General features: G+C 50.6%; 1 protein-coding gene across 2 annotated transcripts in view; it reads left to right on the top strand.

Annotated features, from left to right (window-relative positions):
* Window positions 1-5,518: 5,518 nt before the first annotated feature.
* PANX1 (pannexin 1) overlaps window positions 5,519-12,272 on the top strand; it is a 41,228-nt gene continuing 34,474 nt past the window's right edge. For both annotated transcript variants that reach the window (XM_039255005.1, XM_039255004.1), the window contains exon 1: window positions 5,519-6,078. In XM_039255005.1, the coding sequence (XP_039110936.1) occupies window positions 5,898-6,078 (181 nt within the window). In that variant the 5' untranslated portion in view covers window positions 5,519-5,897. The remainder of the gene's footprint in view (window positions 6,079-12,272) is intronic.

The raw sequence follows: 12,272 nt of genomic DNA, 5'->3' as shown, positions 1-12,272 counted from the left end.
AGTGGCTTCTTCCCCATCTTTATCGCGCGCCACCTCGCCGCAGCAGTCGACAGCCCCTTCCTTCTAAACCCCCTCTAGCCTCATGGCTCTTCAACATCAACCCCACCAGCCGTCATTCTCCTTCCATTGTTGTTCCTTCTCAGGCTCTTGCTAGTTCCTTCTCTCTCATCCAACTGAAGTGTTAGCAAGCTCAGGGCTGGACACTTCTCTCTTTTGCCCTCTAGGGTAGGCTGAATAATGTCTCCCAAATATTTTGTGCCCTAATCCCTGATCCCATGTTGCCTTCTCTGGCAAAAAGGACTTTGCATGTATAAGTAAGTTAAGGATCCTGAGACAGACTACCTAAATTGGTCACAAATAAAATCACAGGGTCCTTTTAGAAGGACCTAAAAGGGAAGCAGAGAGAGATTTGAGTACAGAAGAAGGCAATGTGACAAATGAAGCAGGACACTATGCTGCTGGCATTGAAGACGGAGGAAGGGGCCACAAACCAACGAATGCTGCTCTAAAACTGGGGAAAGGCAAGGGAACAGATTCTCCCCAGAGCCTCCAGAGGGAGCTTGGTCCTGCTGGCATCTTTTTTATTGGGGGGTGGGGGGGAGGCATCTTTTGTTCCAGTGAGAACGATTTTGGATTTAAGGGCTCCAGAACTGTTAGAGAATAAATGTGAGCCATCAGGTTTGTGGTAATTTGTGATAACCCTCTCCAGACGTTAGTTTTTCTCTCTTCATGAATCTGAGGACCACCTTTATGCTAATAAATTAAAAATGCGGTCAGGCCACAGGCCATAAATCCTGTGCAAACAGGATCACTGCAGCAGTCTCCTAACCAGCCTCTCTACTGTCACTCCTGTCCCTTTCAACCGCTCCATCCAGCTGCAGTGGTGCTGTTCCAGATCAGATTGCATCACTTCCCTGATGAATACCCTCAATGTCTTTCCATGTCACTTCTAATTATATCCAAACTCCTTACCTTGGTCTAAGGCCCAGCCTGATTTGGCCCATGCCCACCTCTCCGACTTCATCTCCAACTCTTCCCTGATCTTTTATCAGGTCTTGTGCCCTGCTAGTTATTCCCTGCCTCCGGACCTTTGCACAGGCTTCTTTCTATGCCTGGAATACTCTTCCATGCCCCTCCCCACCTCTCCTAGCTCATCTGTGAGCTCCCCTGACTACCCCCTTTAAATCAGATCCCTGCCCTTGTTATTTCCTATCTCCACTGTTTTCCACTGTGGAGGGGTGGAGGCAGGGCGGACATGGGAAGAAGAGTGTCATTCAATCCCTAAATGTACCTTATAATTAGAAAAAAAAAAAAAAAGTAATTTTATCAAAAATAAGGGAATTCTATTAATTCATCATAGTTTATAGGTTACATGTTTGACAACTAAACGTAATGTGGTATCTTATATGGGATCCTATATAAAAGTATTCTCGGTAAAATTTAAGGAGGTATGAATAAACTGGATTTTCACTAATTAATGCAGCATACTAATATGTTAATAAGAGGGGGAAATGGGTGCAGGAGTGCGGGTATATAGGAACTCTCTGTACTATCTGTTCAATTTTTCTGTAAATCTAAAGCTATTCTAAAAATTAAACTCTATTTTTTTTTAAAGCAATGTTGTATACACTCTCATGTGACACCTTAAACTTCTGAGATTGGTAATGACAGTCACCAGATGCTCAGAGCCCTGACATGGCAGGCACTGTTACCAATATTTTCATATGTAATCCTCAGAGCAATCGGATGAAGCAGGTGGTATGATCCCTATCTGACAAGTGAAGAAACTGAGACTTAAGAGATTTCCAGGGATATATTCTTGGTCACACAGCAAGTGAGTGGCAAATCTAGGAGACAATCCCAGGCTCTTATTTTCTGGTCTCCTCCAGAAGAAACTTGGCACAAGTCAGACTGATCTGATGTTTGGAATAAGAAATCTGGCCCCCTTCACTATCACTGTCTTCTGTGTCATTTGCCTTTATCAATGACAGGGCACCAGTTTGGACTCTTGCTACAGCTCATATGCAAAACTGCAACAGCTTCTCCCCGGCCTCCCCACCCCTGCTCTGCATTCTGATCTGCTCTTACACGTGGCTGGAAGATTAATCCTTTTAACGCCTAACTCTATTTATATTACTCCCCTCCCAGAACTCCCTAATGCCCATTGAAAAGAAAGGTTCAGACTACCTTCTCTGGCCCAACTTATTCATCCTTCACTTCCTCACCTTCGTCTTCCTTGTACCAGGGTCAAGGGTCTCTACTTCCCATGTCCTATAACAAGTTATCTTTCTTGCCCCTCTTGTGAGTTCCACAAATGTGTATGGACGCCCTGCTAAACTAAAAAACCTGCAAGGGCCAAGGCAATTTACAAAAATGCTGAAATGTCATCCAGATCTTCAGAGGGACTTGACGTCAATGAGAAAGCAGACAGGCAATCAACCATCACACGAGGCAAAATGAGCTAACTGCTAGAGCACAAGCAAGTGCTAAGGGAGGGATCCTGGGAGGCTTCCGGAAGAGGGGACGTCCTGGCCTGCTCGATATGTAGACGCTGACAAGGAGAGAAGGGACATGGCACCTTCGTTTTCACTTGCTCCTGTCCCAGCTGTGCCGCCACAAACGGACTCATGCTTCTGGGGGCCCCCCTTGCTGGGCAGCGCCCGTCCTCCCCGCAGCTCATTCCACTTTTCACAACATCACTTACCCTTTCTAACCTCTGTTACAGCTAATTGTGCACATGCTTTACTCCCCTTACTAAACCGTGAGATCTTTGAGGAAACGGAACGCATCGACCTCATCTTTGCCTCTCCATCCGTGCAGCTTATAAGTGGTCCACCACTGGGGTCCAATATATGCCTTGAGGATATACGCTAATGAGTGAAAAGTGGGCCACTTGTTTTTAAACAAATTTCAAGGTGAAACATTTTCACATTCCTTCAGACATTTCTTTAATAAATACTCATTAAAACACAAATGTGTCAGGCACTTGTGCTAAGTGTTGGAGAGAAGAGTGGTACATGTGCGCATGGATCTGCCTTCATGAAGCTTACCTTCTAAAGGGGAGACATGGGGATGCCTGGGTGGCTCAGAGAGTATCTGACTCTTGATTTCTACTCAAGTAGTGACCCCAGGGTTGTGGGATCAAACCCTGCACTGGGCTCCAAGCTGAGCGTGGAACCTGCTCAGGATTCTCTCCCTCCCCCTTCTTCTTTGTCTCCTTCTGCACCCTCCCCTGCTCTCTCTCTCTCTCTCTCTTTCTAAATAAATAAATAAATAAAGCAGAGACAAACAGTAAACCAATAAATAGTTAAACCAATACTGTTAAACGGTAATTGTGATTATCATTAAGAAGGAAAAATGAGGCGGGGGGGGGGGGGGGGGGGCTCAGTTGATTAAGCATCTGACTTTTGCCCAGGTCATGATCTCGCTGTTTGTGGGTTTGAGCTCTGACTCGGGCTCTGTGCTGACAGCTCAGAGCCTGGAGCCTGCTTCCTATTCTGTGTCTCCCTCTCTCTCTGCTCCTCCCCGCTCATGCTCTTTCTCTCAAAAATAAATAAAACATTGGGGCGCCTGGGTGGCTTAGTCGGTTAAGCGTCCGACTTTCGCTTAGGTCATGATCTCGCGGTTCGTGGGTTCGAGCCCCGCGTCGGGCTCCGTGCTGACTGCCAGCTCGGAGCCTGGAGCCTGTTTCAGTCTGTGACTCCCTCTCTCTCTGACCCTCCCCTGTTCACGCTGTCTCTCTCTCTCCTAGAAATAAATAAAATATTAAAATAAATAAAATAAATAAAGCACTAAAAAAAAGAAGAAAAATAGAGGGCACAAATAACAGAGAATATTCACATAGCATTCATCAGTTGCCCGGCGCTGCTCTTTGCATTTTACATGTGTTAACTCATTTGGTCCTTATCACAATCCTAAGAAGTACAACCACTTTACAGATGAGAAAACTGAGGCATAGGAGGATGGACTAACTTTCCAAGGCCCACAGCTAGTTACCAGTAGTGCCAGTATAACAAGAATATATAACTTAAAAGGGCCTAATCTAGTGCAGTTTAGTCAGGGAAAACTTTCCTAAGGCAATGACCTCCAGCTGAGGTCAGGAGGGTGCATATGGCCAAGCAAGGAGGCTACAGTGGCAGCGTCTGGGGCAGGGAAAGCCTTGGAGGCAGGCCAAGGGCTTGGCCAACTTGGAAAACTGAAGGCCAAATCGTGAAGTCTGGTGAGGCAGGCAGTGACCATGCTCAGAAACACGGATTTTATCCTCAACACAAAGTACACTTTAAGCAGGGGTGGGACGTGATCAGATGGGGGCTTTTAAAAGTTCCCTTTGGCAGCTGTGGGAGCCAAGTGGCTCGCACGCCTCGGGGCTACACTTCTGTATGCGGTAAGCAGATAGCACACAGGACGGTGGCCTGGAACCCAGTGCTGGCAATGCAGGTGGAGAAAACCCGCCAGATGTTCTATAGTTAGAGAGGCGCCAAGTGAACTTGGAAATTGGTTATGGCAGCTGGAGAAACGGAGGCGTGAGAGATGGTGCTCGAGGTTTCTGGCTTGGTGCTACAGGTGGATGCATTCTGCCTGATTGGGAAGAGGCGGGGTGGGGGTGGGGACTGCAATCCTGGCCATGAGGAGTCTGGAGTCGTGTGAGCCATCCAAGTGCAGAGCTGTGCAAACTGTTGGGAGTGCTCAGAGGGCAGGCCAGGGTGCAGACCTGCCGGAGGGACCTGAGGGCACACGGAGGACGCGTGCACGGGCCCGCCCAGGAACACGGAGCAGAGAAGGCAGCCCAGTCCCGCCCGAGGAGCCGTAGTGCCCAAGGGTGCGGTCAGCCCCAAACGATGCCCGCTAGAGCATGTCCTGCTGTCTGCTTCTCCCGCTCCACGTCCCGTAAGTGGTTCAGAAGCAGCTGTCCCCAGCCGCACCCGCCCACTCGCGGACAGCCGGGGTGGCTCCCACCCCGAGGCTCCGACTGGGAAGGCTGGAGTAGAAGCGCGGACCGCGCAGCAATCATTGAAGCGGGAGGCTCAGGCTCACCACGCAGCTCGCGCCCCCACTTAGCCACAGCCCCTGGAAGGGTCCGGAGTCCCCTCTTCTCCACACCGCTCCACTGGCTTTTACGCAAGCCGTTGCGCTTTGAAGCCTTTGCAGCTCCTTTTAACGGGATACCGCCGTGTGGAAGCGTTGGGAATGGGGCGTAAAGAGGGACCGTCCTGTCTCCAAGGTGAGGGATCGCTTTCAGAAATGATTTCAAAAATCGCGGTCCAGGAAGAGGGGAGGGCGAGGCCAAGGGGGCGAGCAGTTCTGAGGCCCCGCTCCCGGGGAAGATCCCTGCGCGGAGGCGCATCCCGGGGGCGCCGGCGGGCTGCCGCGCCCACCCCGCCCGCGTCACCGCGGTTTCCGGCGACTCCACGCCCCCCGCTCGTCGGCCTCCCCGGGTAGTTCCGGAAGAGCTCGGCGCAGAGCGCGAGCGCGAGGGCGGGCGGGACGGCGGCTTCGGCCTCGGGAGCCGGGCGGAGGAGTCGCGGGAACGACGAGAGACGTTCTCGCGCCTGAGGCCGCCGGTAGGCGCGGAGCGCAGGCGGCGCGCGCACCCGGGTCCTGCCCGGGCCCAGCGCTGGGGGGCGGGCCTGCGCCCCAGCGAGCGCGAGAGCTCCGGCGGCCGGGCGCACGGCGCGAGCGGCGGCGGCGGCGCTGTGGCTCGCTGGGAGCCGGGCACCTGGAGAAACAAAGGCTGGTGAGTCTTCTGAGCAACCTGGGAGCCGGCAAAGGGAAAGCGAAAGCCGCAAGCGCGGCAGGTGACGGGGAAGGAGGCGCGCAGCGCTCCCAGTCCTCCAGACGTCGGCGGTACCCGGGCCTGCACTCCAGCGCCAGTGGGGCCGAACCCGCGCGCCGCAGCCATGGCTATCGCCCACCTGGCCACCGAGTACGTGTTCTCGGACTTCTTGCTGAAGGAGCCCTCGGAGCCCAAGTTCAAGGGGCTGCGGCTGGAGCTGGCAGTGGATAAAATGGTCACATGCATCGCGGTGGGGCTGCCCCTGCTGCTCATTTCGCTGGCCTTCGCGCAGGAAATCTCGATCGGTAAGGCCCGGGCCAGAGGGGCGGGGAGGGGCGCGAAGGGGCGGGTCGGCCTGGGCCGGCGCTCTCCGAGGTGCCGGCGTCTGGTGGGGGGTGATTTTACTGCGCGCCCCTCGCTGTCCTGGCGGCTGCGATGGGTGTGAACGTTGGGAAGAAAGGTAGGCCGGGTTTTATGGTCTAAAGTATTCTTGGCGCACGTGGTTCATTTATACCCCTGTGGATCCTCCTTGCATCCCTACTGCTCCGTTCTCTCTGCTCCCCACCGGTCCCGACAACGGCTTAGCGTTCGTGTCCCACACTTAGGACCGGCGCCCTTGCCATCAGATTTGTCGAACGGTCTCCGGTCCCCTGCCCTTACCCGGACATTTGTGCAGTTACCTAAAATTTTGTAGCAGAGAAGTTCCTGAGTGGCTGAATAGAGGATGTACAGAAAAGTCCTCCACGGAAAGTGTGTGCTCTCTTCATTACCTGACGTTTCGTTGATCTCCTTACCGAGACTTCAGCTCTGGAGGGTTGTTGTGACTGATGGGAGAGAAGTGCACTTGGCAGGTATTAGAGCGAGGCCAGAATTCTTCATGGTTTGCGCAGGATTACATGGCTAATAAGAGCCTGGCCTTCCTCATCAGATGTTCTGACTTACACCATAGAAAAGGATGCTTATGAGTCAACAGGAAGTCAGTGTATGACAGCTAGAGACTTAAGGGAGGGGGAAGAGAGACCCGTGGGGTGGATCCTGGGGAAAGCTTATATGAGAAATCGTGCTGGCCCTGAGCTCTGGAGCATCGGTGGGATTTTGATAAACAAGTGAGACCGTTGCCAAGATTTTGAGATCGCAGAGAATGGTACCTGTTCCTGGAAGGAGAGAGGCAGGAAGGCTAGTCATAGTTCTTGGAATATGAGCATGAATATGGGTCCATAGAACACAGGAGTACAGACTTGATTACTTTAAACGTGCAAAGTTATTTGAGCAGAGGGCGGAACCGTTGAAGACAGTACTTAATAAGCCTGATGGTAACAGGTGGGGCGTGTGGAGGAAGGGAACTGAAGGCCAGGTGCCAGGAGATGGGGCATCGTGTGAGGTCTTGCACTTGGGTGGGGGCCGAGGCTTGAAGGGAAAAGTGGGAAAAGATGACTTAAAGGAGATCAAGAGGCAGTAAGCGGCACTTGGGTACCTAGTTTTTAATGAGCCATGATGGGCAGAGGCTGATCAGAGTTGTTGCAAAGGCTGCAGGCCCGAGTGATTGGAGAATGGTGGTTGGTAAGAAAAGATTGTGTTGGGCCTGATTCTGTGATCTATTAGCACTAAGTCGTTCACCTTGGCAGGAAGTCACCAAATTCATTGTGGAAAGTAAGTATTCAGTTTGTCTCTGGGCAGGCATAGTCATGGGGTATCCTCCCACCTTCCAGATGGCCAGGAGTTGGGGAGTTCCAGTGGAAAGGAAAACCACCAAGTAGCCTGGGTCCTGAAGACCATCTCTCCCTTCAGCAGGTGTTCCCTGAGTACTAGCTGTGGGCTGGACCGAGGACCCAGGAGTAAATGACACATGGTCCCTGTCATGCAGGGATATTAGAGGGATTCTGAAGGCAGCTGCACCTGAAGCACTCTCAGCACATCCAAGTTAAGGGGCTGCCTGAGAGGCATTTGGTTGGCCTTGGACATGGGCTTACCCAGCTGGAGCCAGAGCTTATGCTGGGTGCAGAGCAGTGCTGTGTGCTGAGTGGGACATGAAAGGAGTTTGACGCACGGTCTGCTTTCCGCCCTGCAAGTGTTTACCATCCACCTGGGCGCTAGAACAGACATGCCGACAGGTACCATTCAGCAGCGTGTGACTCAGTGACAAGACAGTGTCGAGCTCTGAGCACCAAGCAGGGGAAGGCTGGCAGGGACTGGGGTGAAACTGAGGAGCAGACCCCCATTCTTTTCCAGTGTTGCAGGGCCTCCGGGGAGGACAGGCACGCAGGATAAAGGCTGGACTGAGGAAGGCCTGTCAGGTTGAGTACTCATTAGATAAAACAAGAAAGAAAGACATTGGAGAGGAGAAGAGAGGTACGTAAATTAACGCATGGAGTTTGGTCAGTGGGGTCCTGTCAGGCAGCATTAATTTTTGTGCGATGTCCCAGCTTTTGTGTAAAAGCAAAATCAAGCAGAGCAATTAAGGAGAACAGTAACAAAGAGAGAGAGGAGTAATTTAAAATGTTTATTTTTTTATTGTTGAGAGAGAGAGAGTGCATAGGCAGGGGAGGGGCAGGAGAGAGGGAGAGAAGAGAATCCCAAGCAGGCTCCGCTCTGTTAGCGCAGAGCCCTATGCAGGGCTTGAACCCATGAACCATGAAATCATGGCCTGAGCTGAAGCCAACGGTTGGATTCTCAACTGACTGAGCTACCCATTCTCTCAAGGACTGAATAAATAAATTAAAAAAATTTTTTTATCCTCTTTTTTTTTTTTTTAACATTTTCTTTATTTTTGAGAGACAGAGAAAAACAGAGTGCAAGCAGGGGAGAGGCAGAGAGAGAGAGAGGGAGACACAGAATCCGAAGAAGGCTCCAGGCTCTGAGCTGTCAGCACAGAGCCCAACACGGGGCTCGAACCCACAAACTGTGAGATCATGACCTGAGCCAAAATCGGAGGCTCAACCGACTGAGCCACCCAGGCACCTCCAAAAAATCCTCTTCAGCATTAAATAAATTTTATTTTCCAGTTTCTGAAAACAAAAATTTCCATTAACTGGTATTCTGTAAAATAGGATGCAGGTTGTAACTGGGTGACAATTTTTACTTTAAGGAAACACTTTTTGTTTAAAGAAAAGATTCTAATACATCTGAAAATTTGCACAGACTTTTTAGAATTAAAGTGTATGTGTATGGAAGCAGAGTGTTGAGAATTGGAGAATGTCCTCATGATCAAACCTATTAGGTTTGTATTAAAGGCTTCCCCTTAGTCTTTGGCCCATTTTCTTACTAGTTCAGCCCACTGGGCTCCTCTCAGAAAAAAAGGGACAGACCCTGCCCAGGCCACAGAGACCTGCAGGTAGGGCAGTGAGTGACCTTTATTTAGGCCCTACTGGGTGCCAGCAGAGTCCCTTCCACAGAGATTCTGGCCCCTTCACCTCCCACCACCGCTGACAAAGCCCTGTGTGGTAGGCGCTGGTGTGGGGCCGCCTGCAGGCGTGAGGATTGCTGCAGGGGTGGGGAGCCACAAGGGACTATGCCTGCTATCTGCCCACAGGTTGTGGGTCCTCATAGAAGCATTGAGGTTCAGATGAGCAGAGAGGGGTTGGTGCCCGCGGTCAAGGTGAAGGGGACTCTGGTAGCTGTAGCGGCCTGGGGCCGGGACTGCTTACTGATCCTGACCGCCTCGTGATGGAGAGAAGTACAAGCAGAAACATTCTGGAAGGAGTTGCTAGGGGACTTCTTAACCCCTGAGTTGTGGCTGGGAGCATTTTGAAGGCTCTTGGAGCTGCTGACTGTTGAACTGATGTAAGAATTAGAGTAATACCTGGTCTGGTTGGATCTGATGCTTCTCCTCGGCTCTTCTGAAACACTCCAGGCCCTGCTCCCCAGAGGGTAAGTTGGGTACGGAGAGGAACAGCAGCCCAAGTTGACGTCACCTGGCACGCAGCAGAAGACCGTCTAAATGTAATGGTGACCAGACTGAGAGGATCACATGGTGGGTGTCCAGGAAGGCAGAACTGACACTCTGTGTGACCAGCTCTCTCTTTTTCTCTCCCGGAGTCTGGCATCATGTCCTGTACACAACAAACGCACAAAGTGTGGTGAAGGAAATGTGGGAGCACATTCAAGATGCTCTGGGCTCCTCTCTTGGACTGCGGCTGGGCTGAGCAGGAGCAGAGGCATTCTGGGAAGAAGGGAAGCCAGGTTCACATGCTAAGGTCAGGCCAGAGGTTGCGGTTGGCAGGTCCCACCCAGTGCCTGGAATTCACCAGCTAGAAGCATGGGGTCCCTAGTATGGAGAGGGAGATTCCCAGTCGCCAGGCTTCCCAAATCATTTCAGAACCTAAGTCATGCCTTGTCATGGTTTCCTTCCTGACATCTGCCCCAGATAACGGCATTAACGGATACCGGTCATCAAGTGACGGAGCCAAGTTGCCCCACTCGACTTAGAAGTCTAGGTTATATTCCAAGTACCCTTCTGCAGTATTTTGTGGCGTGGAGGGAGCAGTGTTTGTAAGGTTGAGGGACTCTACTGTGTAGGGTGGGTCCATGTCATTCCCTGTGGCTCGGAGAACACACAAGTCACCATTGTGGAAGCTGCGGGACACAGCATTCTGTGCCACAGAAGGCTCCTCATTCTTTTTTTAGTATAATTTATGGTCAGGTTGGCTAACATACAGTGTATACTGTGTGCTCTTGGTTTAGGGGGTAGATTCCCATGGTTCATCTCTTACATACAACACCCAGTGCTCATCCCAACAAGTACCCTCCGCAGTGCCTAACACACCTGTTTCCAGAGAGAGTTTAGGAAATAGGTGGATGACAATTCTGTGTCAAGTACAAGCATAAGTAGACTACATGGCCTTTAGGCTCAGATTCTGAGTTATTTATCCAAACTATTAAAGAAATGGATTCTTTAAATGTGCTACCTTTCAACATGAATGGGGTTCTGTTCTTGGAGTCTTTCGACCGGGTCTGCTGTGGCCTTGGCTTAGGGCTGACCGGGGCCTGATGCTGAGATACTCCTCCTCAGGGACCACTCTGATTCTCCGGTGCCCTAACCTGGCACATCAGGCAGCCCTGGGAGGAGAGCCCCCGTCTCCTGCCAGGCTACCGCCTGCCCTGAGCCAGGCCGGATGGAGCAGAGTGGGGACAGCCATCAGGCCCTTGGGAAAGGGCATTTCGTCCACCCTGGGAGCCTTCCCTCCCCGCCGCCTTCCTAGTGAGTGCTCACAGTTCTGGACGGAGGGACTTGGTCCCTCCCGGTTGGCTCCGCTCTGTGGCTAGTTTTACAGGGTATCTACTTCCAGTGCTGTTAGCTTACAGTCCTCCTTGTGGAGAGGCTGCTGATCAGTATAGATTTTTCAGGCTTAGTTTTCTTTTAACTGTTGTATTTTTATTATACAAGTAGTACCTAAATAACATTTTCACGGTAAATGATGCGTAAGCCTCCTCCATCATGTAATCACCATGGACACCTGGTACAGCCATAAAACTCATTAGTACAACACGTATACACATTCCTTTAAAAACAAATTGAGTCATACGTAGTGGTTTGCTTTTTCCCACATAGTATGTTTTAGAGAGCATTGCATGTTAGTACATAGGCATTGCCTATTTTTTTAAATTGACGTATAGTTAACGTACAGTGTTATATTAGTCTCAGGTGTGCACTATAATGTACATTACTCAGTGCTCATCATGACAGGTGTCCTCTTGGTTCTTTTCACCTGTTTCACCCATCCCCCCTTCCACCTCCCGTCTCGAAACCATCAGTTTGTTCTCTGTATTTAAGAGTGTACTTTGGGATGCCCAGGTGGCTCAGTTGGTTAAGCATCTGACTCTTAATTTTGTCTCAGGTCACGATCTCATGGTTTATGGGATCGAGCCCTGTATATCCAGCTCTGTGCTGACAGCGTGGAGCCTGGTTAGGATTTTCTTTCTCCGCCCTCCTCTGCTTACATAAGAGCTCTCTCTCAAAACAAATAAATAAACATTTTTTAAAAAGTATATTTGTCTCTTTTTTTCTTTGTTTCTCAATTCTACATATGAATGAAATCGTAGGGCATTTGTCTTTCTTTGCCTCCATCCATGTTCTTACAAAGCATAGTACATTCTTATCATAATTCATCTGAGCACTCTCTTAATGATGCACATCTGGGGGCGCCTGGGTGGCTTAGTCGGTTAAGCGTCCGACTTTCGCTTGGGTCATGATCTCGCGGTTCATGGGTTCGAGCCCCGCGTCGGGCTCTGTGCTGACTGCCAGCTCAGAGCCTGGAGCCTGTTTCAGTCTGTGACTCCCTCTCTCTCTGACCCTCCCCTGCTCATGCTGTCTCTCTCACTCTCTCCTAGAAATAAATAAAACATTTAAAAAAAAAAATGATGCACATCTAGGTACTCTCAAAATTTCTTCTATTAAACTCAAGGTTTGTTTGTACATAAGTCTTTGTAAATACTCTCCTCCTCTCTACGTTGAAAGAGGAGACCAGTATCAATTTCCAGGATGAAGTCATTTTCCAAGATA

The sequence above is a fragment of the Hyaena hyaena genome, unplaced genomic scaffold (genome assembly GCF_003009895.1).
Source record: "Hyaena hyaena isolate Hyena2069 unplaced genomic scaffold, ASM300989v1 scaffold_506, whole genome shotgun sequence".
Lineage (NCBI taxonomy): Eukaryota > Metazoa > Chordata > Mammalia > Carnivora > Hyaenidae > Hyaena > Hyaena hyaena.
The sequence above is the reverse complement of the archived record's forward strand: the minus strand, read 5'-3'. Positions and strand labels throughout refer to the sequence as shown.